General features: G+C 46.2%; 2 protein-coding genes across 10 annotated transcripts in view; one reads left to right on the top strand and one right to left on the bottom strand.

Annotated features, from left to right (window-relative positions):
• On the bottom strand, positions 1-21,821 carry Riok1 (RIO kinase 1). 2 transcript variants are annotated; one of them, XM_003468856.5, is made up of 17 exons: positions 21,577-21,821; positions 17,928-18,138; positions 14,609-14,699; positions 13,366-13,435; positions 12,223-12,265; positions 9,876-9,968; positions 8,615-8,727; positions 8,428-8,508; positions 7,252-7,338; positions 6,783-6,920; positions 6,348-6,451; positions 5,972-6,078; positions 4,760-4,825; positions 3,466-3,585; positions 2,629-2,682; positions 1,624-1,776; positions 1-365 (listed from the first exon to the last, which is right to left on the bottom strand). In XM_003468856.5, exons 1-17 carry the CDS (start codon positions 21,645-21,647, stop codon positions 255-257), a joined length of 1,713 nt encoding a protein of 570 aa, XP_003468904.1. In that variant the 5' UTR covers positions 21,648-21,821; the 3' UTR covers positions 1-254. The 2 variants fall into 2 exon arrangements, with proteins under 2 accessions (XP_003468904.1, XP_013006797.1); XM_013151343.3 differs by lacking the exon at positions 17,928-18,138 and having other exon boundaries at positions 21,577-21,767.
• A 15-nt stretch (positions 21,822-21,836) lies between these two features.
• Cage1 (cancer antigen 1) overlaps positions 21,837-27,608 on the top strand; it is a 31,308-nt gene continuing 25,536 nt past the window's right edge. For 5 of the 8 annotated variants that reach the window (XR_010051125.1, XR_010051126.1, XM_023564706.2 and 2 more), the window contains exons 1-3: positions 21,838-22,257; positions 23,744-23,998; positions 26,471-26,558. Coding sequence is in view for 6 of the 8 variants with exons in the window: in XM_023564706.2 (XP_023420474.1) it covers positions 22,138-22,257; positions 23,744-23,998; positions 26,471-26,558 (463 nt within the window). In the remaining 2 variants the exon portion in view is untranslated. Of the gene's footprint in view, positions 22,509-23,743; positions 23,999-26,470; positions 26,559-27,608 lie in introns of all 8 variants that reach the window. The other 3 variants (XM_063259845.1, XM_063259848.1, XM_063259847.1) reach the window with 3 other exon arrangements.

Genomic DNA, 27,608 nt, shown 5'->3' with positions numbered 1-27,608 from the left:
TAAGTTTGCCTAACGTGCCTTTACACTCACACACCAGCCATGGATGTGCCCCGCAGTTAAAGACTGAGGGTGCTTCCGACACATTTGGCAGAAGAAAAAATACATAAAAATAAACATCTCTGTGATGTTCTGCACTGCAGAAATCCTGTCCACAGAGGCGGGTAGGTGGGGAGGCAGGGCAGGGCGGGGCCCCAGCGAGGGGCGCAGCCGTCCACACGCAGGAGGGGCCAGCGGGCAGCTGACCAGGTCAGGCTCTATTTGCCTTTCTTTTTCTTGGCGGTTTTCTCCTTTCTCTTCTTCACATGTTTAGGAATTTTTTGTTTTCTTCTCTCTCTCTGGGCTTCCTTGACCATCTTTTTTCTTTCCTGTGAAAACATAAACCAAAACCTCCATCAGTTCATTCATTTGGAACACTAGATCCTCACAATTACCACTAAGTAAACACTCACACATGGAAGGAAAACAGTATCATTCAAAAAAAAAAAAAAAGCCTGGCGTGGTGATGCACTCCTGTATCCCAGCACTGGGGAGACTGACGCAGGTGGACTGTGGCAAGTTTTGAGACCAGCCTGGGCTACAAAGTGAGTGTCAGGCCAGCCTGAACTGCATGGTGAGACCCTGTCTCAAAAAAACAAGACCCCACCCCCCAAAACCGAGTGTCAGTTAGTGGCAGACCCTGAGGTAAGATTTTTGAGGGGAGAGAAGTGCCAAGGATTGATCCCAGGGCCTTCAAACTCAGCTACATCCCCAGCCTGTTTTTATTTGAGACAGGGTCATTTTTTTTTTTTTTTCGGTACCAGGGATGGAACTCATGACCTCACACCTGCCCAGGCAGGCGCTTATGCTGCTGAGCCAAATCCCCAGCCAGAGACAGAGTCTTACTACATTGCAGAACTGTCTGCGCTGGACTCAAATATGTGACCCTCCTGCCTCAGTCTCCCAGACTGCTGGGATTACAGGTGTGTACCAACCACACCCAATCTGGAGCTCTCTTATAGAACTGTAAAGACAGCTAGCTTCATCACAAATAACTCTGTGGGATTCCCAGTATGAAGGAAAAAAAGTATCTCTGTGGATGTCATTGTTACAACCACTTTTTTCTTTTTTTGACTTATTATTTTTATGTTCTAACAGAAATAGAAGTTGGAAAAAGGCAAAATATTTGCTTCTGGTAGAGAGAGAAATGTCCAGGCAGTGGAGCCTGTCTAGCTCGTCACAGAACCCAAATTTTGTAAGGCTGAAAGGATAAACTAAGACTGAAGGTGGCACTCAGGAGGCGGTCATGGACCCTTCCCAGCAGTCTCAAGTCTGCGGGGAGGGCTAGGGATGACCGCCAGGTGGAGGCCAGCTCTGAGCCCTGTGCAGGGTGCAGCTCTCATACACTGTGCTGTGGGAACAATCCCGCCCGCACTGCTGATCAGTGTGCTGACCCCAGGCTGTCCTCCCCATGAAATGCCTAGGGTCCCACCCAGCAGCCCACACCCTGGCTAAACCAAGGGTCCCTTTTAGACACTGAAGCTGGAATCGGGGGTGCCATCCAGGTCTCAGCCCGATCCTGAGCTAGCACAAAGCAGCTCGGCCTGGCTGCCCCCAGTGGGCTGGGGTGCAGGGGCGCCTGCCCACCTTCCGGTCCCCGGCGGGCTCGGTGGGGTGCTTCTGGCCCCGATCGTGGCCTCCCTGCTCCTCAGAGTCACTGTCGGAGTGCCCGGCGCTCTCGGCGTCCTCAGAATCTGAACAGGTCTTCTCCTCGTCTTCACTTTCGAGGAGTGCGGGCACCTTGAAATGATCACAGGACCATGTTACTCAAAGCCAACGGCTAGGACATTACTGAACACGGTAGCATAGGATTCCAGTTTTAACACTGCAGCTGTGCTCTGAAAACAACATCAGAACAGCAGGTCATCAGCAGGGAGGAAGCTCCTGAGGTGCTGCGCCGAGGGCCCAGAACAGGGGAGGGCGCAGGCTTCCGGGCCGGGATCAGCACCAGAACCGTGGCCACTCACTGCACGAGCTGGGGCAGCTGGGCCTGGGAGGACCTGAACTGCGCCTGCACCTCACGGCTGAAGACACCCCTGAGCTATGCTTCCAGCAACAAACTACCGCAATCCAGAGGGAGACAATTTTCAGCCAGAGAATTTTTCATGTTTCTGGATATTGAGCAGTTTTCTTTTTTCCTGCAGTAGAAAGCAGTTTTTAAAAGAGGGTGGTTTCTTTTTATAAGATAAGGTCTTTAAAAGCAATGTATAAAACTAGCTGGAGCAAAACCTTCATGTCCTAAACCCTATGAACACTAATTCCGCACCCCACTTCCTGCTATAAACTGAGCTGGTGGCCTACAATCCCAGCGCTCTGGGAGGCCGAGGCAGCTCCCTCAGCTCAGGTCTTCCCAGAGAAACACAGCCAACGGTCAAAAAAGCAAAATGTGCTCCTTCATTTAAGCAGTTAGTAAAAATTTAAAAAGGAACTGCCTTTGTTATTCAATTAAAACTACTGAACCCCTGCCCTCCTAAAATATAAAAATCAAAGCAAGACTGTTTTTTAAAAAATAGCAATTTCAGTGTGACGCCGTTTGCTTTCACTGCTATGATCGCTAGTTTTCATGGAAGCATTACCACACATTGTCCTTACCCTCTGGACTCCTGACAAATCCTTCTTCAGTCCTGTGACAGTCTGGTAGAGAATCTTGCAACCAAAAGGAAAAAAAAACATCAAAATCAGCCTAAGAGGTGACAGATACACTGCACTGCTGAAATGCCTGATCGACTGTGACACCCAGATTCTACTATGGGCATCATTCCTGTCCACACCTGCAGGCCAATCCCACCGGCAGCGGGTGTTTCTTGCCTGTGAGCACCTGCCAGCAATGTGAACCCCAACAGGTGAGCAGCAGTCTGAACCCCACAGGTGAGATGACACCTCCTTTCCCACATAACCTCACTTTTTTTTTTTTAATTGGTACTGGGGATCGAACTCACAACCGCCTGCTTGCAAGTCAGGCGCTTATGCTGCTGAGCTAAACCCCCAGCCCTGACCTCACCTTTTTCTTCTCAGCGTATTTCCAAAGGCTATGCTGAACTATTACCAAACACAGGTTCAGCTGCATGAATGAAAGTTCTGAACAGAATTTTTTCTGTTCTCTGATATTTTCGCCCTACATATCAGCCTCTATTTTGCTTCTTGGCTTACAAAGCCCCAAACACTTATTATCTGGTCCTGTAATAGCAAACTCTTCCTGAAACACGCGTGGTGGACCAGGCGTGTACCTGTGGTGGTCCCCTGGCTGGCCTGGCCCTCGCTGCCATGAGGCTGCTGGCCCTGTTGCAGACACCTCGCCCCTCACAACACCCCTCAGCGCACGCCAGGACACGGGACGTGGGGTGTGCATCCTGCGGGCTCAGACCCCACGCTCAGCCCCGCAGAGCTCCGGATGGGGTGGAAAAGGCGTCCAGGACCCAGGCCACTCACGCTGTCCTGCTGTGCGTTCATGGCCATGTCCTCCTCCTTCAGCCTCATCACCACATCCACGTCCCGCTCGTAGTTCTTCACCTCGTTCAAGGTTCTGGGGATATACGCCCGCTTAAACACCTGTGAGATGGAGGAGGAGCCATAGCCACTCGGTTCCTGGTCCGCTTCCCACTGGCCCTTGGCACCCTCACCCGACGAGCCCCGGCGGAACCTGAGTCTGCCACCGGCTCCAGCACACTGGTGCTGGCCAACGTGATCTGTTACTCATCATAAAACACTACATTTTTTATATGATTTATTTTCAAGAAAAAAACTGCATTAGAACAGGTCTCGCCTTCAGGGAGAGGGAGTGACAGAGGCTGCTCCACAGGATGCCACCAGTCTGCTGAGCCTGGATGCCAAAGACACCTCGCAGGCGAGCTCAGTGGCTCACACCTGTGATCCCAGTTCTCGGGAGGCTAAGACCACAGCAATTTTCAAGCCAGCCTGAGCTACACATTGAAATCAAGGCCAGCCTGCACCGCAGAATGAGAACCTGTCTCAAAGAACACCAAAACGGGCTGGGGATTTAGCTCAGCGGCATAAGCGCCTGCCTGGCAAGCAAGAGTTGTGAGTTTGATCCCTGGTACTTAAATAAATATAAAAAAAAAATAAAAACCCTACGTGGAAAGAATAGCTAAAAAACCACCAAAACAGCAACAAACAAAAAACAAACAAGCGAGGCTCTTGTCACATTAACAGCTACCAGGATTTTAAAAGGCAAAAAGCATGTCGTGGAGCCTTTTTAAAAGTACCCTGACTTCTTCCTTGCTTGTTTTCACCAAAGGCTCAGTATTTAAAATCTACAAAATACATGGAATCAACGTGAAGTAGCTTAAAAAATCAAAATCATCCCCCATACACACACACCTAGGAACTGAACTTAGAGCCCATCCCAGCCCTTTCTAAACTTTTTGAGATTTTAAGAAAGGGTCTCACTTGGTGGCCACTAAATTGTCTGAGCTGGACTCAAACTTGCAATCCTCCTGCCTCAGCCTCCCAGAACCCTGAGATCGTGGATGTGTGACACCCCGGCCTCTGATTCACAGACTGCACAGCTCTTTAATTTTTCTCTGCTAGGACAACAGGCTAATAGGCTGGTGATGGCATGAAATGAAGCAATCCAACTCAGCTCAGTTAAATTATGCTCCATCTGTAAAGTCAAGTTTATACTCTCCCAGCATGAGTGCTGCCTGTGTAGGCGACCCTCAGAACAAAGGTGTTCCTGACGCTGTGAACAGAGAACATGCCCTACCTCTTCATCCACATGATCTTGGCTGGACCGCTCCTCCTTAGTCCTCTGAGAGGCTATTTCCATGGCCTGTGAGAGAAAAGAAGAGGTCATTGTCCTCGACTTGGACCTATACAAGATGGACACACTCCGCAGGCTCTCTCTGAGCTTATTCCCGTCTTCACAGGCGCCACCTCTTTCCACTTCTCAAAGGATACAGTGAGCTCAGATGGCGCAGGATTTTTCCTACAGGCATCACCAAAAAAGCTGCCATTAACAGATGAGCAATTGATGCACAAAGTGTGGGGTGCACGCTATGGGGTACTGTGAGCCCTCAAAAGAAAAAACATTGTCCTACGCCACCCCAGGGATGATCTGTGAGGACCTAATTCAGTGAGCTGAATTATGGAATGAGCTGGTTATGTAAAAGTCACACACTATAAGTGTCTAGGCACAAGCAGCAGCGGAAGCACTCGGGCCCTGAGGACAGGTGGCAGCGCGGCTTCTGCTGGGGACAGAGCCGGCCTGGGAGGGCGGAAGGGGCTGAAGACGTGCGGGAACAACATGTGCGGTGGGCTGATGAACCTGATGCCCCCGAGCTGCATGTTTAAAGACAGCTACAAAAGGGGGTAACTCAGCAGCAGAGTGCTTGTCTAGCAGGGCAAGGGTTCAAATCCCAGCATCACAAAACAACATTGCTAAAATAGTACATTTTACGGTAAGCAGATTTTATTACAACTTAATTAAAAAACCTCTATCTTAAGGAAAGCTTCTCAGAAACATGGGAGAATTAATGGTAAAAAAACTAATGGGATGCTGGGGATTTAGCTCAGCGGCTCAGGTGCTTGTGTGTTAAACGTGAGGTTGTGAGTTCAATCCCAGGTACCCCCCACCCAAAAAAAACCCCACTAATGGATTTACTACTAAATATTCCTGAAGGTTGACAGCTTATGTAATCTTGCCAAATGACTGAAATTAAGGCACCTCGTTTTTCTAATGACTCCATGCTGTCCTGGTTGATTGCTCTTGAATTTGTCAACTCAAGCAATCTTCCTGCCTCAGCCTGCGACTTCCAACATGCCCAGCCTGTGCTGGGCTCTTGATCCCCATCTGTGAAATCACAGGCTTAAGAAGCTATCAATGTGTGAGTTGCACTAAGTAGTGTGAGCTTCTCAAAAGCACCACACAAACGCAATTCTGCGGCTGCCTTCAAGCCTGCCCCCACACCTGCCTCACCTTAGAGAGGTAGGCGTCCATGTTCTCGTGTGTGATGGACGGATCCGTGACGAAGTCGAAGAGCTCCCGCACGGTCATCACTGCCACAGCGTGCTTCAGAAAGAAATCTGCCGGAGGAAGATGCTGCTGACAGTTGCAGAAGGGAAAAAAGATTCCAGCTACTGCACAGGAAACAAACGCGCACCACTTCCCAGGCATGGTTTGCCACAGCAGACAAGGTAGTGACAGGAGTTCTGGCTGTGGGGCTGGGCCGGAACCTGGGCCACTTCCCCACTGAGCTACCCCGGGCCAGGCCGAGCCGAGGGAGGCCTCACACCCCGAGTGTAACCGGGGTGCACACACTGCACAGGTGGGAGCCCACCCCCAGAAGCCTCACCGTTGACGTTGGCACAGTCCTTCCGCAGGAACTCCAGGGCGTGCGGGTGGTCATGCTCCACAGACTGCGAGACGTCGATGATGTACACGCCGCCCGCATGGTACCTGCGAGCAGAGACCACGGGCTGCACCCTCGATTTTAAAGAATTCTATTCTTTAGAAAGCAGGGAGCCATTCACAACATGACCATGGGGGCTAAGAAGTCACCCGACTGACGGGCTGAGAGCTGAGAAAATTTCCCAAGCCCGTTCAGTCAGTTCTGGGACTCGGGTCACTGAGGGCAGGGACCACATCTTAGTTGTCACCATGGGGACGCCAATGCCACAGCTGTAGAATGCCGCAACTGTAGAATGTCGTAGGCTGGGATTTTGCCTATCACTTTAAAAAGGTCACGAAATGACACTGTGGTGGCTCTGAGGGGACGAACCCCACTCACAGCATGTTAAACTCGCTGAGATCCGCGTGGATGAGCCTGGCGTCCTGGTACATCCTCCGCATGCACTGAATGACTTGCAGATAGAGCTCCCGGGCCTTGGACTCTGACAATGTGACGTTCTTCAGGAGTGGCGCGGGCCTTGAATGAAAAGCGAACAAACGAAGATGAGATGACCAAGGACACATCTTCCTGCTTCACACTTCTCTTCCAGCCTCATCCTGGAACTTGTATGGGACAGCTCATCTCACTACGTCTACCCCCTGCTAACAGGCGGCCGACAGGCAGGTGCTGCCCAGCACACTGTGTACTCTGAAGCGCTCCCAGCGTCAAAAGTGAAGCCGCCCACACGCACGCATTAAGGAGGTGAGAAAGATGCAGGCGAGGAGTGCTGGAAATTCACACGCTGGGTAACACAAAGCCCTGAACCACACGGCCTATGCGTGACGTGCTTAGTGTCCTACACACTCACATGTCATCTTTGCCAATGAATCCCATGACAAGAACATGACTTCTTAGCATTATTGGTTCGGGACACGGTATCTCCGCTGTGTTTAACCTGTGGTAACACAGAAGAGGACAACAAAATGTCAAAAAGGTATCTAAACAAATTAAGAGCAACAGTCCAGACAACTGCTACTGTCAGCAAGGAGCACAGGGCCTCCCAATTGTGTGGCATATTTCAGAGTCTAAGGTGCCAGTGACAGGAGTGGCACCAGTATGCGCGACTCTGAATGACAAAATGCTGGCTAGTAAACTACCACGTACCACAGCCCGTAAGAGCCATCCCAACTCAGAGACATTAAACTGTTGAAAATGTGCATCCTAGAGCTGATCAAATACAGCAGATACGCTGACCCTATCTTTTGACTTGGTAAGTCTGAAAAATGCTCAGTAAAAACTGTTGGATTAGGGGCTGGGGATTTAGCTCAGCGGCATAATCACCTGCCTTGCAAGCAGATGGTCGTGAGTTCGATCCCCGGTACCAGTAAAAAGATTAAAAAAAAAAAAGTACACACACACAAAAAAACTGTTGGATTCACACCTACCTAATAGCTAGTGTATCGCAGGAGTTCAAAAGAATTTCACAACAAAAAATACTTGCCCAACAATTATCCACTGCATAGCATCTGATATAACAGGTTAAAAGACACTGGAGAGGGAAGGGAAAAATCACCACATTTTAAGGAATCCTGATCTCAACAAGGTACTTGACCTTTCACACTTTATCTTTGTTGTATCCAAAACTGGACTGGAATTTTAAAAATGATGGAATAACATGGTTAAATCAAGTACTATTAAGAAGTGGCATGTCTGCCTGGCAAGCATGAGGCAATTCCGGTACCCTTCTACCCCACAAAAAGGTGACATGCATTACCATAACCAGCTGTGTCACTTCCCTGTTGAAAACCCTTAGTACGGATTCTCACCGTGTTCTCGTGTGGCTTACAAGGCCATTCGGATGAGTAGCCTTACTGACCACACGCAAACAGCGCTGCCACCTTACGCAGAGGACGGGCAATCAGTACTGTTTCTGCCGCCCCACTGGGCAGCACTAGGGGCCCTGAGGAGTCCCTCTCTGTGGGCAGAGCAGCACCAGGAGGCACCTGCCGGCCGGAAGGGCTGCAGGCACCCCACACCCAGTCACCTGATCAAGTTCCTCATTTCTTTCTCCGCCCAAGTTTTCACCATTTTTCTGGGGTTTCCTTTACAGTAGCCATGACGAAACCTTGAATAACGAAAATACTTGTTATATCCATCATTCCACTACTCTGATTTAATGTTTTAACAAAGAGAAATGAAAAGAAACTGGGAGAAGAGAAATCCGAGCTTACCTGAATTCCCCACTGACATACTTATCCCGATCCTTGAATACCAAAATAGAAGTTTTGTAAATTTTGATGGCTCTGCTCTCTCCATTTGGGGTGCTGGCATGGTACACATTAGCCTATTTTTGGTCAAAAACAAAAATAAAGGTTGGGTTAGTGTTCACTTTTCCAATATGCTATACTCTAACCTCAAAGTCAAGAGAGATGAAACACTGTTCACAGAGAACACCACTAGCTCTGAAGATGCGCTGGACTATGAACCATCACAGACACGCAGCCGTTTATCTCAGTAACTTCACCGATCGGTGGGCCATACCCGCCGCGCGCTCCGTCGACTCACACCCCAAGGTGGCACCGTGGTGGTCCCCATGGGTGCGATTGCACACTATCAAGTTCGTACAACAAAACCATGGATGCAGTTTTCAGGGCACAGCCCGCTGTCAGGCGATGGGAGACTGCACACACACAGCAAAATGTATTTATATGTGAAAACTGGTTTCAAACCTTTTATCTCAAATATAGAAAATATTTAAGACTATTCTTATAGCTAATAATTCTTATATACAATGAGCTGGCAATTTAAAAACACCATGTTTGCCTTTCTCCATATCCATTAAAAAAAAAAAAAAAAAAAAAAAAAAAGGAGCAAGTCTGACTCACAGAAATGAGACCATAAACCCTTGCCTAATAAATGGCTTTTGTGTATGTGAAGTCCTGGGGATTGAACCCATGGTACATGATCACCGAGCTACAGTCCCAGCTCTTTTTGCTTTTTATTATGTCGAGACAGGTCTTGCTGGTTGTCCAGGCTGGACTGGAATCTGCAATCCTCCTGCCTCAGCCTTCCAGACTGTTGCAATCATAGTCTGCCCCGCCATACCTGGCTCCCAGCTAGCAACTTGTTAATGAGAATTCAGGCCTCCAACAGCCTGAACATATAAGCTTACTGCTGGGCACAACTAAACTCAGTGAAAAAGTGACAGAAAGCAGCAACTGCTGTCAAAAAGGACACTTACAGCTATCACTTCCCACCCAGCTGTAACTGTGAATAAGCTGCTGGCTTCGGAAACACGGCATTGAGCTCCCCCAGGTCTCGGTCTCTCTCATTCAGGCCCCGGGCCTTGTGCACGCTCGTGCTCTGTTACTAAGCTACACTTCTAGTCCTTTCTTTAAAGGCAACGTTGATTTATTAGTGCTGGCATTTCAGTTGTTATTTGAAATAAGAAGACAAACATGAAAATATTCAGTCATCCAAAGAAAAGCTCACTTCTTTTCCTGTGCTGATGCAGCCATTTATCTCTGATATGATCCCTCTTGTCAGCAGCTTGAATAAAATCATTCTCGTCCTGGGATCCAACACCTAAAAAGGAAGGTGAAAACTGAGATGCCCAGAAGACGGACCCAAATGCATTAATGCACAACAGCACACCGAAGTGCTTCCGGGTGACTCGGGGGTCAGTGTTTGTCTCCCCTCGAACTAGGGACCCACACCGAGATGTGCACTGAGTTGTGGGAACCAAAGCCTCTCAAGTGTGAGGGAAGCAGAGCTGGACTTCAGCCCAATGTTAACTAACAGAAATACAAGGCCGACCACCTACATAATTCCACATTCTCTTGTTAGTGCATTAAAAGAAACAAAAACAAGTGAGGCGGTTTTAATATCTCTTCCTTAACTCAGTGTGTCTAAAAGTATCACTCAACCACCTAATCAATATAAGAAGTCACTAACAAGATATTTAATCATTCAAGAGAAACTAAACACAAGCTGCAAAGCCCAAGTATTCATGAGTGGGCTGTTTGGAAGTCTGCAGACACCTGCTGTGCTAGAGTGAATCAGGGAGGAGCCACCTCCAAAATCATTGTAAAGCTTTTCTTTGGAGTTAAGGGTCTTGAAGTTACCTAGGATCATCTCAAACCTGTGGTCTCGAGTAATCCTCCAGGGACCCAGGACCACAGTGTGCCCTGCCCCTAAGTATTCAGCCTTGGTAAAAAGAATTTCAATGTCCTCTTAGCCAAGAACTTAAAAGTAAAAAATTTAACGCCGTTCTTGTCCATCTCTAAACTGAAGCAGCCCGACGTGTACATGCAGTTTCAAAGGACAGCAGCAGCGCCCCCTGTGGCTCGGAGGCCCCTCCGGCACTGCAGTGACACCGGCTCAACCGGTCAAACCTCGACCCATCTCAGGTCACATATTCAGCGAGGTGGACACGGTTACAGCACAAGCTGAGGATACTGTAAAGAAAACAAGCACAGCTGACCAGGGCCTAAATGCCACACTGCCACCCTGCAACTCAAGAGGAATGACGGTGAAGTGAGTGTACAGGTGCCCTTGGCTGCAGGGCTCCTCCTGAGGGGAAGCAGGCTGGCTGGTGCGGGGTCTAGGTGGGGCTGCCCTTCTGCAGAATTCCTAGGGAGATCTGTAAGGGGCGTATGAAAGAACTACATAACAATGTCTTAGGAAAAATGGGGAATGGGAAACGACAGACTTACAGGCAAGTATCTTTAAAAAGGAAAGGAAGACTCAACAGATACACTCTTATTCAAAATTAATTCTGAAACAGAAAGGATCTCAAGTTATTTTAGGGTCTGAAAATTTAGGCTGCATCTCATCTTTCTGAACTAGACCACGAACTTTGCTTTCAATCACAAAAACAAATCACACAAAGGCTGGATGTGGTGGTGCACTGCTATAATCCCAGCATTTGGGGGCCAGGGCAGGAAGATCAGTGCAAGCTTAAGGCTGGCCTGGCCTACAAAGTGAGTTCAAGGCTGGCCGAAACTGCACAGTGAAACCCTATCTCAAAAAGACAAGACAAACAAAACACAAAACGAACAGCTCAAATCACACAGAAGAAATTATAGGACACTGAAGACACAGAGCCAGACCTCGCTCCAAACAATGGAATCTTCACAGCAAAATGGTTCTAGATCTCAGAACCACTGGACAGGAGCTGATCCTTTGGGGTGAGGCTGGTGACACAAGGGGTATCATTTCTTAAACCAAGGCTCCTTAGGTGAAGAAACTACTATCCATAGTGTTTGAACATGTGTGTGGGTGGAAGAGAGAGGTGGTGGGTAGCATAGTTCATTTTCTTCACACTGAAAATCTGAACCAATGGTAACATCCCATCACCTCCCTCGGCATGTGCGAGAATTAGGGGCCAATTTTCCTCCCCTCTTAAGGACAAAGAATGAAGCGAATCATTTCTGAGAGAATGAAATTTCAATGAGCAATTGACAGCATTACCTCTCTCTCCCCTCTCACACCCTGCTTCACGGCAGATAATCCATCCATTTCCCAAGAAAGCCTACGGAATTCCTAGAAACCTTGCTTAAGAAGTTCCCAGTCTGGTCATCTCTCTGCTTCTGAGAAGGGAAAAGTACTGCAGGTGGCTTCACAGGGCCATGGAGGGACCACGACTGTGCGTGACTGGCTAACGGTTCTACTCTAAAGCCACACGCTCATTTCTAAGTTCAAAATCATAAAAGCAGTAACTTTCTACAGGAGTGGCTTTAGGTACCATTAGCATTAAGCAAGGATAAAAGCAAACTTCAAGCCAAAGAGGAAAGAAATGTTAATTCAAAGGAAGAGTTGCAATACATTTGAATTGTACCTGTTCTACGGTTGCTCTGTCTGCCTTATCTTTGATGCGATACCTAACCAGAAACAAAAAGTATAGTTGATACATTCAAAATTCAGTGAGAGAAGCCAAAATAATGCTTCTAAAAGTCCATCATTTTGTGAAAATGCCTAAGCAGCTCCTTTCCTAACAAGACTTCATGATTCAGCTGTAGATTCTACCCCCGGAGACACCTCCTTCGCCTCCTCTGAGCGCAGCTGCAGTCCTCTCGGGCACAGGGGGACGTGTGCAGGGGAAGTGCCCCTCCTCGCTCCAGCAGCGCTGAATAACAGTGAAGCTGGAGCACAGAGACAACAAAATAGCCAGCCTGTCTGTCCCGCAAACAGAACGAAAGCCATTTATTTACAAGGCTTTCTCTTTGGTCTTCAAATGCGGACCCGGCTTGGCTTCAGCTCTGGTACCGGACCTGACTGCAGCGCACGAACCCCAAGGAACAGATCCAAACACAAGGCACAGACACGGCAGCAGGTAAGGAGAGACTAGGGGTCTGTCTGGAAGCTGCTCTCTTGACCCAAACAGTAAACCACAAAAACTGGCTTTTAAGGCAGTTCTAATGCTGCTAGTTGTGGTGGTATTTTCTGTAACACAGGGATAGTAAAGTTTAGCACGTAAGAGAAGTTAGCTGGGGCTTAAAACAATTTGCTCTGAAAACATAAGTATAGGGCCGGGGATTTAGCTCAGCGGCAAAAAGCGCCTGCCTGGCAAGCTCAAGGTTGTGAGTTTGATCCCTGGTACCAAAAAAAAAAAAAAAAAACCAAAACATAAGTATACATGAAAACAATTGTCAGTTATACTTTTATTTAGTTTTAAAACTTCCCCTAGATTTTAAAAGATACTTCATGCAAGGAAATAATTCTTAATAAATTCTGAAACAGGAACAGTTTTACAAATTTAGTGCAACTGAAAACTACAAACACACCGCTCCCGCCATGAAAGCAGCCTGCGACTTTGAAGGTTAGAGTTTTACCATATTTCCTAAGACTCGTTTAGGGTTTTCAAATTCCCTTCACACAGGCTATGCCATCGAAGCTAAACGGAAACAAGTAAGCACCTGTGCAAAACAATTTTGTTAGTTTGTCCCTGTCACCCATATTTTATAATTAAAATATTACTTACATGTCTGCTTCCTTTTGTCTAGACTTCTCAGTGACTTTATTTATGACAGAATCAGTGACATTTAGCTTATCTAAGAACGAAAGACACATTATATAAGTAATATATAAATAAAAGGACATTCACAGCCCCTCTGAATTCAACACTACTTCCCCCTCTTGCTTTCCTTCTGTATTCCCTAAATACTGTACTATATGTATGACAGTTCAGTTATGAAAAATACTTAGTTTTTTAAAGATAAGCATTAAGTTCTGTTTTCTTCACAGTATTGTCACTTTTATCACTATTGCTATAATTTCCCAGCCAGAATTCTATAGAAGTCTAGGTAGAGAAATGCCTCAAAAATACTGAGTCTACATGTTAAATTCCAGTTATCTGTTAATGTTTTGTGGACAATATAATGGCTTGAGTACCAACTCTTAACAGTTTTCAGTTACAGGTCCACAACAGCAACGAGGACTCAGAATCAGTGATGACAAAACTTTATGTTTTTCCTATTTTATTTTTTTGGTACTGGGGATCAAACTCATGACTTAGTGCTTTTCAGGCTGGCGCTTATGCCACTGAGCTAAATCCCTGGCAACCTTTAAAGACAAACGCCAAAGCCCATTATTTATCTGCAAACTGCCAACACTGCTATTAAGCCTGAATACTGAAGTTTAGTTTACAAAAAATAACTCACAGATTAACATCTTCTGTTTTAAAAGAAAAGCACAGTAACATGTGTGCCACCGGTTCACCACGGCTGCATGATACTCAAGCACACAGCATTTGTGGGCAGTTCATATGACAGAGAGGGTTCTGGGTTTATAGTCAAAACAAAGATTTTATGCTTTTTAAGAAGTGGTGGTTCAAAGCAGCACTCTGATTCCTTGCATTTTACAGCTTAGTAAGTGATTAACATCCACAAAAAAAGCCTCTAGTAAAACAAATCAGTATTTTCAACATGCTGTTTGCATTGAGAGGATCCTACTGTAAAATCTAACACAGGACAAATGAGAACAGGCACAGGGACCTCTAACTTTGTATTTCCATAACAAATGGGAAAACAAAACAAAAACAGTGTCAGCTGGCCTCCAAAAGCCATTTCTTGAAATTACTAAGCTTCCATTTTCTTCAAGCCGTAATAGAGAATCAGTAACCCTTGACTCATTACTTCTCGACCCAGTAAAACTGTTTAATACTTTATGGTTTTTGAAGAATTTCCTCTTGGCACAGCAAGGTATAATGTTTTCTATAAGCTCACCTAGGTTAATTTTATTCTCAAATTTCCGTAAAACCTTGTCAGCTGGAGTAGACATTTTGGCTGCACTGCAGCTGGAAGTCTGTCGATTTGCCTAAAAGAAACGATTTTTAAAGAAGAGGAATCAAATATATCACATAAAGATGCAAATCTCTCGTGATGAATATGAGCATTATGTATATCCAAAACGTACCAATAAGCTTAACCAAAAAGGAACAAAGGAACGAGTTTGAAGTCACCTGCTTTTCTCCTTCACAGGTGTTCGCTGTTACAAGCGCCAGTACCTACAGGAATATACCAAGGAAAGGCAAGAACCCGTCCAACCTGCCTGATACTGCATTTTTTTTTTTCATGGTGCCTTATTTTTGATACAAGTGCACAGGACACACGCCTTGCCAGTCCACCACTGACCACACAGGTAGGGCTGGTTGGGGGCGAGGTGGTCAGGAAGGCAGCTGCTGGGTGCTGCTGTCGGCCTCTCTAGCCCCCAAGGCTGTAGTCAGGTGCCCAGGTGTCCAGGGTGGAGCCACCTCAAGGTGCAGGAAGTGACAAAGGGCGCCAGCCTCTTAGTGGTGATGGGGAGGGGCTCTCAGACTACCACACTACCACACTATTAGATGAGCTGGGGACCCCAGGGAGCCAGCCCCGACTCAGGTGCTCAGCCCTCTGCCCAGCCACACTTTTCGCTCTACAAAGCAGGGGAAGGAGACGGAGGGAAGTGGTTTGCCTTTTAGGTTGATAGAATAGGGGTAAGAGCTGGGGCTGTGATAAGAGGTGGTGGCATCAGGACCATAGCTGGTGACCCTGTCAGTCCCAGCTACCAAGCAGGGGACAGAAAGACCAATGCAGGTCCCACTGCTCCGGTCTCCTTTGTCCCTCAGAGCTCCAGGTGGGTGGGCCAGGGCTGCCGCCCACGTACTCACATGAAGGGATGCTCAGTTAGAGCATGCAGGAAGGGTGGGGTGCTATGTACAGACACAGTGCATGGACTATAGGGGGCAGACACTTTTGTGTCTATAGGAGGGGAGTGGGCTCCAGGGCACCTGGCTGCCAGGGGAGGCACTCATGCCGGCGGCTCTGCTGGGGTGGGTTACTGCCTGGAGTGGCCCAGCTCCCATGGCCAGTGAGGTCCCAGGTTGTGGGTGAGGCAGGGAGCACGGTCACTGCTGCTTCCCTCAAGTGGTAGTGGTGACCAGCCATGTGGCAGCCTTGGTGATGTCGCAGGTGCCCTGGACTGCCTGCTGAGTCAGCAGCTGGAAGTCCATAGAGGTGCCTGGCTCAGGGTGTGGGGGGCGATGCCTTTTGGCAGTCATGCTGCAGCCAGTGGGGGGCTGGCACCGAGCAGCCGCAGTGAGCCATGCAGGCTCCAGGACTGGCCTCTCTGGGAAGAGTGAGGCCACCTCTGTCACAGCCAAATGGCTCTGCTCTGAGCAGGGCATGACACTGTCACATCTGAACTCCTGGGGCACCCTGGACAGCTCCTGAGTGTTCTCAGTGACCTGCTTTGTCTTTAGAATGACATCCTTGTCACAGGGGAACCCAAGAACCAGGTCCCCATGCAGGTGTTCTGCCAGTCTGGCTCAGGATGGAGATCACCCTCCTTGCCCAGTTCAAAAGAACTGCATCTCTTCCAGACACTCTTCTGGGGCATCGCTGCTGTGGTGGGAAAGTTTGCTCTTCTGACTGCTTCCTTCCAGGGAACACAACAGCAGTGGACAGGGGATAGTGGAAGGTGCAGCTGAGGTCAGTGCTGTGGAAGGGCCGCAGCTTAAGTGCCAAGCTCATCCCCAGGTGCATCCCCAAAGGCCTGCAGTGTGAGCGTGGAGTGGCCCCTGGGAGTGTGCTCCACATGCTCGCTGGGGAGCCAGGGTGTGGGCACAGACCCTGGTGGCTGCTGGAGCTGCAGGCTGGATGCTAGCAGCTTGTGAGGCTCCCTCTGTAGTCCCGAAGTTCATCACCCAAGCTGCTGCGGACCTTTACAAGTGGCTGCAGTTTGCCTTGGAGGCAGCCAGGGCTTCTTCAGCTCCGGATATTGCTGAAGCTTCACGGGCCTGTCAGACAGGCTGAGGATTCCGTAACCCGGGTGCACCTGTTCCAAGTGGTACCAGCACTGCATGGTGGCCCTTGGTCTGCATACTGTCAAGAGGCCACATTGTCATAGTCTTGCTGGTCATCGAGGTCATGCTGGCTCCTTGCAGGCAGCTCCAGGTTGTCTGTGGGACTGCTGGGGCTCTTGCCCTGCAGTCTGTGCTTGGCCTCACTCACACTGCTGAGATCAGGATGGCAAACTCTGGGGCCATAGAGTGGACCAATTTCCGCCACTCGATTCCACGTGGCTGAGCAGTGTTCACTGGCAGGAAGGGCATGTGCTGCGCTCTGCCAGGGAAGCTTACGCACGAAGACCAGGCTCCTGTCTGAGCTCTGACCTGATGAGCTCTAAAGGGCGGCACTCCATCCTGGGAGTTGGCTTTCCTCTGTACGTGTGCAGGACCCAGTGGAGAGTGCGCTCAGACAGAGTCAGCCCTTGCTTGCGAGCCTATGTATCATCTGTAGCAGTGCAGGAAGCCAGATGGTGTAGCAGAGTTGCTGATAATAGAGAAGTGGCATTCCAGGCTCTGGCACACGCCTCAGCACTGTCATACCCCAGCACATGCCCACTGATGTATACCCAGCCTGGGTTGGGGGCTGCCATCCGTACACACCTCTGCTCACGGCCCCTTCCAGGATGTCCTCAGCAGCACATGGCTGCAGGGCTCTGGGCCAGCGTCAGGGGCGTGGGTTCCCTCCAGGCCCTGGTGGGGCTGCACATGCCTGGCCGATAGTCTGTCCTCAGGGTGGTCCGTCCTGCTGTGTCTTGACCACTCACTCTCAGACATTCAATGCCTGTCCATGCGTCATGTGCTCTCCCCACCCCTTCTCGGTCCTGTTTTTAAAAGGCGTTTGTAACAGAAGGCGAAGTTGCTGACTACAACAAAGAGGTCAGTGTTTACCTCTTTTCAGTGTATTCTTCACATGATAAATTAAATGTATTTCCCACTAACTGATCTATAGATCTATGTTCATTTTCCCCAAACTCTGTAATAAGGAGCCAAAAATCAACATTAAACTCATACTAGTAATTTCATTTTGGGTCTAGTATCTCAAGAAAGGGAAAGATTAGAGATAAGGATTAGCACTAAAGAGTGGTGTGACACAAGATTTAAAGAAATGAGTAAAGACTGGGGCTACAGAATATAATCTGAATAAAATCCTTCAGTTACTCAATTTTGGAACCATAAAAGGTCCCTTTAAAAAAGACACAGCAGACTCCATACAGCTGTACCTGCGGGTTCCTCCCTCCACTCCAGGCAGAGCCCCGGGTGAGCCTTCCAGCTCCGTCATCCCAGTCCCAGTCGCCGTCGTCGTCGTCACAGTCCTCTTCTTCCTCCTCCTCATCTTCTATCTCACCTTCCCCCTTCTCAGTCACATTAGTTGGAAGATCTTCAAAGAGAGTGCCATCTTCTGCTTTGATTGTCTTCAAATCTGTGTTCTCACTGGAAAAAACAGTGTTTTGGTTTGTTTATACAGTCTCTACGCGGGGAACACCATGGGAACTCTCCTTGAAAGAAGAACAATGATCTTCATTTTGGCTAAATGGTCATGTTTCCATGTAATGTTATAACAGAGCTGGTCAGGCCATCACTTTATCCCTTCAATTGGCTTTAAGCCATGTAGACAGGGCTGGCTGAGGAGCTGATGTGTAATTCTTGAAGCAAGTCCACAGGACAGCGGCTTCCCCACCCCGTGCCTCCCAAAAATCATGACTGAGCTGGTCAGGATGCAGAGCAGCCCCCCTCATGCTGTGGGCTGAGGTCAAACCTTGAGATAAGAGGCTATGACTTCCCAGGGCAGAAAAGACTGCACATCCGAGCTGAAGCACTGACCCCAAAACACTGTGTTATGCAGATTACTCTCTCTGCACATCGCAGAGGTGATCCCAGGCCTCCTACCTAGTCCAGCTCAGGCCACTCACTCTCACTGTCACTCATCCCCTAGCCACGTCCCTCTCAAACAATTAATAAAACCTGCTGGGGAGACAGCTCAGTGGCAAAGTGCCTGCGTGGCAAGCTCAAGGTTGTGAGTTCCATTCCCAGTACCAAAACCAAAAGCAAATTAATAAAACCAGAGTTGGGCCCTGGGTTGTGGCCTTTGTTCTGGTGAACCTGCATCCTGGCTGGACTTAGGACCCCTTAGCTCCCTATACCTATAAATATGTTTTAGTGTCATTATTCTTGCCTTGGGTTGCACTGAAAGTGGTAAACTGGATTAACTCACTAGGAATTCCAGTACCTTTCTTTTAGGACTAGGAGTATAAACTTCCTGGATTGCAACGAGCACCAGGAAGGGCTCTCTGTATCTAAGTACACTCATACATACATCACTCATGAGGTAACAGATTAAATATATGCTGATAAATCCATTTTCCTTACATCTCTCAGTAAGTCCCACCTTCTTACTACCAGTCCCCTGTTTCTCGGTTATTTGCCTACTCCTCATGCCCAATTCCTACTAGAAAAGAACAACACCACATGTGAAGTCTGCTTCTGCCTTAGTGAAGTTAGACTGGCTATTACCTTCTCCACCGAACAAATCAAGTCTGATCAGGGAACCAGCTGTGGGAATAAGCAGCCTTACTTCAAAGTCCACACCACTTTGCAACACAGAGCTTCAAGTCATCCTGTTTACAAAGGGAAGGGATGGTCCAAGCACTACATAAGCATTGCAGGAGGACTAAGCACAAGACAAGAGAAGCAGGGACTGACAACAGAGAGAAAGGGTTCAGGATGAAAAGAACACAGCTATCAGGTTTTTGCAATCTGTGAATTCAGACCTGAAGCTACTGAATTTTCTTAGTTTTTCAAGAGAAGCCTGAAATCTGGACATTTGCATAAAATCTCCCACTTAACTAAGAATATGAAATTTTTACAACAGTGTGTATACCAAACAAAACATATCTACAGGGCTGGGGATTTAGCTCAGCAGCCTAAGTGCCTGCCTGGCAAGTCTGAGTTCAATTCCTGGTTGCACACACACACACACACACACACACACACAATCTATAGGCCAAATTCAACAGAAGTGTTGCTAGTTTTGACTTTTCATGTAGAGTAAGGGCAAGAAATCCTGTAACACAAGTAGTACTATGTACCACCTAAAAAAAATCAGATAAGGGTTTAAGTAAAATCAAGTATCAATCTCAATTTATTAATTTGTGATGGCTCAGGGTTCCAAATCCTTGTGGGCAAGAATTGAAAGAGAATAGAAAATCATCAAACACCTGAAATTTATTATTACTTCATAAGTTAATCCTTTAACCACCAATAACTTAGAGTGGTACATTCGGTCACAGCTTTGCCCTAGGGCCTTGCCAAAGGTAGCTGGATGTTTTACAGCATTGTTGCCTTCCATCAACAGATGCCACCAGTACACACCTCACACACACAACTGTCACCAACTAAAATGTCTCTAGAGATTGCAAAGACCTAGAGGTAAAGGAACAAAATTCATCCCAGTGGAGAACCACTGGGATTTATCCTCACTCTGCCCTGTGTGGATGGTAAATCAGTGCATTCTCATTATGGCTCTCCACTGACCAGTCACACTGGCTTCTCTACAAGGGTCTTTATATTTTGATCTGTAACCTTATGACTAGAAAAGGCTTCTCATTTCTCTGACTAAAACCTACTCATTCTTCCTATATCAGCTTACTAACACTTGTTCGGGGAAATTTCTATTCTTCAACCATTTCTCTTCTGTATTATCCAGTTCTAATAAGAATAATTTGTCTGATTATTTCATACCAGTTTCCCTTGCAAGAGTACAAGTCTGTATAAATCAGAATGGTGTTTGCCAGTGTATTCCCACGAACATTAGATTTGACACTCAGAAAGCAGTCAATACACATTTACTGAAAACATATCCAGGCAGATTAATCAAATCTACTTGTAATATCTCCTATGGTAAATATAAAGTATAAAATAGTCTCGAAATTTTCAAAATAACTTTCATTTTCCTCACAAGCTGGAGTTATCTTTAAAGCTGTTTTCAGACTCCATATCCAATCTACCATTAAACTTTGCCCCCTCCAAAGAATATCTCTATGACCCTACCTCTAGCATCTATCTTTGAACCTAACGACTTACTACTTTTGAGCTGGTCTGTCTGCTCCACTCTCACTCTCCATAACCATTTTCCACATAGCAGAAAGATTCCCTTCAATCATAAATCAAATGACTTCACCTCCCTAGTAAAATCCTCACCCTGGCTTTCTTAAGCCCTGACCAATAGCTACCTCCTCACCACACTGGAAAGGCTCTACACGATCCAGCTCTTTTCACATCTCTATCTCAACCACCCAGTGTGCTCTCGGCACTGGCCTCTGGGTCTTCCTTTCACAGCAGAGGGTCGCGCTCTGGGAGATTGCATTTGTCCTCTGCTCTCTAGTTGTTCCTCGGCATGCTGACTTTAGCCCCTGCCTGACAGCTACTTTTATTTCAATCTACTTTAATTTTGCTCATATCATATGCCATTGTCTGATTTTTTTTAATGGTTCCCACGTCCGAAGCAGAAGGTGAAGTTCAGTGACAGCACAGCTGTGGTTCGTTTTGTTCACCACTCTCTCCAGCAGAAGACAAAACCGGCACATCCCAAGTGCTCGGTGAGTACCGTAATTGTGGAATGCTGGATGTAGACAAAACGTAAAAGTCTGTTTCCCAGTTGTGATCCCCAATTCTGCCTGCCTCTCGGCCAGGCGGACCGTCCTGAGAACCCGCAGACTACCTAGACAAGTGGCTTTCACAGGCTAGGCCTTGCAGGAGGAAAAACCCAGCTGGGATGCTGGCTCCCTAGGCCACAAAGAACTGCCAGCGCCCCGAGGAGAGGAGAAGGCGGACGATGGAGAGAGTTGGGGTCTCCCATAGGCCCCTGCTTACCTGTCGGTGGCCTCCGCGTCGTCGAACTGGCCGGGCACCACCTGGCTCATCAGGAACTGCCGATAATCCATGACCGAGGCTGCCCGCACTTCACCGGGCAGGAATAGCACAGAGGACGGCTAGCACCTGCGGCGCCTCCGAGATTCTTCAGAAGCCGGCTAGCTGTAGCCACTCCATGTGCTGAGGGACTCTACGAATTCCCCGGACTACCCACTTTCCGGAAGTCCCACCTTCCGGAAGTCGAACCTGCCGGAAGTCCCGCCCCACTCAGGAAGGTAAACTCCTGGAACTCTTGGGACCGCGAGTGAGCGAAGCAGCTAGCATGGTGGCGCGGATATGTGGTGTCAGCTGTCTTGTGTCGACCATTAGATCTGGAGTTTTCTGTTTTAGCGCCCTGCATTGTATTTCCTCACGCGGAAGGACGCGCCAGTTAGCCCACAGGCTGTTTTCTGGCGGCCGCAGCCCTGCTAACTGCACCGAGAGCGGCGCGCCCCTGCTACATGCCCGGGTTGCCTGACGCGCACTGACGTCACATAGGGCGCGACAGCGGCGGCCGGGAGCATGCAGGGTGCACAGCCCACGGAGGGAAGAGGAAGGCGAGGTTGCCCTGCTAGCTCCACGCTAGAGCGCGGCGACGAAGACGAACTCCTTAGCGCCGGCCGGAGAAACTGGATCATGGAAGTGAGCACACTTTTGCATCTTAGGAAGTTTGGTGCGTCTTCAAGTGAAAGATAAGTGCTTTTGAAGGTTCAGGTGTATCATGCGACTGGAAAAAAAGTCAGTACAAACGTAGGTAGAGCGCTTACCGAGTACGCCCCTGACATCTCTGGACGCCTGCATATAACACATTGTAGAATCTCTCCGGAGTAGCCGAAGATTCGAATACCTGTTTTAAAAATTCAACGTAAATTCTGCGAAGGACAGAAGTGAATGTAAGCCTGACTAAAATAAATACATTGGCAGATCGGGCAGTGCAATTGGAGGGCTGATCAACGTCGTTAACAACTGTAATTACAAGTTCACATAAAAGTTTTGCTTTTACGTTTAGAAGACTGCAAAGGTTTTTCAGATTCCCTTTCATGTCAACCCAGAAATATATATTTGGAAGATAAAAAGCATAAAATTGAGCCTTTCGTCAGTCTGCATACTTGTCTTACATGTTTATGCTTTACCAAGCGACTACATAGATTTGGAATTAACTGATCCTCAAATAATTATTAATAATTCAGTAATTTACTCAGGCAAATAGGTAATGCCTGTAATTTGAAAGTAAGTCATTAAAATGCAAGATTTATTTAGTATTTACTGTGTAGAAAGCACTTGCTGGTCTGCAGTAAGAGCAGTAGTGAAAAGCCAGAAGGCAATTATAATCTGGAAACCCTAACACCCTAGGAACAGTAGTGAAGATTAAAGCAGTGAACTGAGTTGTGAGATAGAGATTTAAAGACTGAAAACAGGATTTAAAAATATGTAAAGGAGCAGATGGGGAGGTTTTGAGAGAGAGAGGCACACACTGGAGCAGAGAGCATTATCTATCTGCAGGTAATCGAGCCTTGTCTGAGTAGAGCAGGAGGTAGCATTGGGTAGGCAGTGTCAGGGGCAAGTGGAATCCGGAGGGACTGGGTGCCTCCTATCTCTGAAAGATGAGTGTGTCACAGTGTTAGAGGGGATGGAACAAAAGCATGGCTTATGGAAAGACAATTTTAAGGCAAAAAGTGGACAGGACTTGGTAACCGAGTATCTGTGGGGCACGAGATGAGAAGGACCCCAGGATCCTCCAAATTTCCACTCCCTAGCACCTGAGAGAAGAGGTGTAGTGTAGGAAAGGTGTGGGGGAAACGCTGGCATTTGACTCAGTAGTTTAAAAATAGTTTTGAAAAACTGATACATCTGTAATCTATAAATATCCTTTCATTAAGTAATCAAGAAAGCCCATCACTTTTTAGAGAACTACTGGATAGTGGCCACAAACGGACATTTATCCAAATCAGTAGTTAACACCATACGAAGTTATGATATACTCAAAAGTACATTTTTGAATTTATATTGATAAGTTGCATTTTAAATTTAAGGCCATGAATCTCATACTTTCTTAATGTAAAGTATGGGGGGAAAACGTATACTAATAAACACTAAAATTCTGTATGCATGTGTGTTTTTTTTTAAGAGGCCTTCTATCATTCAGCAGTTAAGAACAAGGACTCTCAAAAATTTTGGTCATCATCCCTGGCATCTCAAAAGAAAAACTAAGCTGTGTTCATCACCTTCAGTTCCCGTCCATTTCGAAGTGGATATCTGTCATGAAAATTTAGAAAGCATGTCTGAACCGGATGCCATACATATCAGTGGTCTTTCTCAAGAGTTAATTTGCTCCGATTCTCCCTCCTGTTTGGAAAGCATCCCTACTTCGTCTTCCCCGCAGGTGGGCATCACTCATGAGTCCTGAAAGGTTCAGGTGCCTTCCGTGCTCACGTTGTCTTTCATGTGCACATTTCTTCAGATCCAGGAAGATGGTAGAAAAAATCTCCAGTGGGCATAGAAGGAGGGGACCGGGACCTGGTTCTCCAGTCCTGCTGGTGAATGAAGAGAGTAGAGTTACAGATAAGAGTGTTTAAATGCATCATTTCTAGCCTCTGGGGGGTCCCAACAGTGCAGCCAGAGGACATGGTCTCTACTCTGTCATAAGGCAGGAGCAGAGACTCCTGGTCTAGAGTATCGTCCGCTGGGTCAGTGTGCAGATGTTTTGGTTGTCATTTTTAATGACAGTGACACCACCCTGCATGGTTGTGACTCCCATTGTGTGTCTTAATGAAAATTCCTAGTGTCCTCTCTCACAAGATAAAGACCACAGTGTTTCAAGGTCTTCACGAATGTTCTAAATGCTTGATAGGTGCTAGCAAGAGTGTAGGGAATAAGAAATGAAGATGTCCCATGGCTAATCATGTTTCTGTGTTTCAAAAACGGACAAATGCTAAAAATTTCATGTGGCTCAGCCTGTAAATTGGCAAAGCCTTTACAGGGCTGTCCAGTGATAGGAAAGTGAACTGAAGTATATTTCAGAATTCGACCTCCAGGAAATACTTAAATAAGATACTTAGGCCAATTGTTGGCATGCCTGCAATCTTAACACTCAGGAGGCTGAGACAGAAGGATCGCTGTGAGGCAATCCTGCACTGTCTAGGGAGACCCTATTTCAAAAAAAATTAAAGATTCTTAAAGAATTGCCAATAATAATTAAATATTGGAACAAATTTTCACAAGTAAGGGGTTAATTAAGTTACTTTGTAAGAATACAGTCTGTGATCTTTTAGGTAAATACAGATACATATTTAAATGGTCACATTGGTCTTAGTAGTAGGTGTTCAAATGCTTTATGTGATGTTCAGGATTCTTTTTTGTAACTAAGCACTTGCTAATCAAGATGTAACATACATTTGAAAATTGTCTGAAATTGGGAGGTTCTCCTTGAATTTCACTGAGCATTTTATACTAGATTTGTGGACCAAAAAAAAAAAAACCAAAGGAAGTCTCTGAAATTCTATGACTAGTAGAATTCAGAGAAGAGTATGTAAAGTATAGTACAATCACAAATGATTAGGGCTGTTTAAAATTTTTATTTATTCATTTTTGCAGTATTAAAAATTGAAACCAGAGGCACTGTGAACCCCCAGTCCTGTTTATTTACTGATCAATTTATTGGTTGATTGGATGTATGAGACAAGGTCTCACTTTGTAGTTCCAGTTTACCTTGAACTGACTTTGTAGCCCAGGCTGGCCTCCAACTCAGGGAAGTAGTCCTGCCTCATCCTCCCAAGCGTGGGATTATAGGTGTGTACCACTGTGCCTGGCAGTTTTCTTGAGGCATAGTACTGCTACATTGCCCGGCTGCCTTCCAGTCTGAAGTACTCCTGCCTCTGCCTCGCAAGTAGCTGGAATTACCATTGTGTGTCACTGCACCTAAGTAGGGCTATTTTACTTTTCAAATATATTACTGTGCTTAAAATCTGATTAGGAGGAATGGTCTAAATTAGTGACAAGTATAAAAACCAAGTTGTTACAAGTTGCACCTCAGTTTTTATCGTATGTCAAGTACATTTAATACATGGAACAATTTTTTAAAAAAATGTGACTGGGTAGAGTCAGCTGGTTTTTAGAAATAAGACTTTCTAGGACATCATTTAGGTCCACATACTTGATACAATTAATGTTTTCCTAAAATTTTTGCTTGATTATTTTATGTATAATGTTAGTGTAATGAATGCTTTTATCTTAGATACCACTCAGATAACTTTGAAAATAATTTAGTGGTATAAGAAGTCATCTCATTACTGGAATCGTTTCATATATCTTAAGAGAATAGATTCACAACTACTCTAAGACTATTAAAGATTTAACAAGCATCAAAGAATTATCAGTAAGAGATACATACATTCTGGTACAACCCTGTTTATAGTCACATGATTTGGTTTGCAGAAAACCAAAGTATTAAAGCATCAGGTTGTTTGTCATTTAGTGTTGTGAATATATTAGAGTGGTTATACTGAAAAGAAGCTGAATATACAAAGAAAAAAGATGCTAGAAAACACATTTTCCCTGTGCAACAAAAATTTGAATAAAAGCCAGGCATGGTGGTATACACCTGTAATGGCTGCGCTTGAGGCTGAGACAGGAGGAATGCAAGTTCAAACCTATCCTGGGAAAGTTAGCTATTTAGTTGACTTTGTCTCAAAAAAAAAAAAAAAAAAAAAGAACCAGAGAACATAGCTCAGTGTGAAGACTGGATTCGATCTCTAATACTACATCCCGATATGTTGTAAAATAGGTTAGCAGTGTACATCCATATTGAGAAGTTTATGATCCTTGCTTGAAGTGTTAATGCCTTTTTTATTAACAGAATGAAAGAAAGAATATCGAAAGGGAAAATGAGTCTAAAGCCACGCTTTCTGAGGATATGTGTAGCACACAAGACAATGTGTTAGATGGTGAGTATCTCAGTAATACGCAAAATAGAGAAACAGAATTTTTATGTTCTGTGATGATAATAACAGCCAGCTACTGTACTAAGCGTGTTAGACACCTTATTAAATCTCAATCCACAAACAATTCTGTGAAATAGGGATTTTTTTTTTTGTCTTTTTCCTTTTTATCGGTACCAGGGATCGAACTGACGACTGTCTGCTTGCAAGGCTGGTGCTTATGCCGCTGAGCTAAATTCCCAGCCCCTGAAATAGGGATTTTTAAAAAAATTTAAATAAAGGCTGTTTTTAATCTCCATTTTACAGATGAGGATAATAAGACTCCATGCCTTGCCCAGGGTCATGTAGCTTTAACTGAGTGAACTGTAAGTCAAGTCTAGCCTGACAGTAGAATTATATGCTATACATGTTCCAAAGTGTGTATCTTGATAAAATCTCTTAATAGCTGGGCATGTGGTACAGGCATGTAATCCCAGCACTCAGGAGGCTGAGGCAAGAGGATCACCATGAGTTCAAGGCCAGCCTGGGCTATTAAGAGTTAATATGACAGTTTAGAAGTGCTGATTGATTAACATAAAAAAACTAACAGAATCGCAATGTATCAGCAACAACTTATATAAAAAAAATTTTTTTACTCATTTTTTTTTTTTTTTTGTCTTTTTCGTTTTTACCGGTACCATGGATTGAACTAACGACTGCCTGCTTGCAAGGCAGGCAATTATGCCGCTGAGCTAAATCCCCAGCCCCTTAAAGAACAATTTTTAAAAACAGTGTTATCGGGGGCTGGGGATTTAGCTCAGCGGCATAAGCACCTGCCTTGTAAGCAGGCAGTCGTGAGTTCCATCCCTGGTACCGGTAAAAATGAAAAAGACAAAAAAAAAAAAAAAAAAAAAAATAGTATTATCAAGCTGGGGATATAACTCAGTGGCACAGCACCAGTCTGGCAAGCACAAGGTCCTGAGTATGATTCCTGATGCCAACCCCCCCCAAAAAAAGACAAACAAACAAGAAAACCAGTATTATCAGTAGCGGTACAAACTAATATATTCAAGAATA

The sequence above is a fragment of the Cavia porcellus genome, unplaced genomic scaffold (genome assembly GCF_034190915.1).
Source record: "Cavia porcellus strain 051 isolate PalLab524CR breed Dunkin Hartley unplaced genomic scaffold, mCavPor4.1 scaffold_13, whole genome shotgun sequence".
Classification (NCBI taxonomy): Eukaryota; Metazoa; Chordata; class Mammalia; order Rodentia; family Caviidae; genus Cavia; species Cavia porcellus.
Note: the sequence above shows the minus strand (reverse complement) of the source record. Positions and strands in the feature narration are given on the sequence as shown.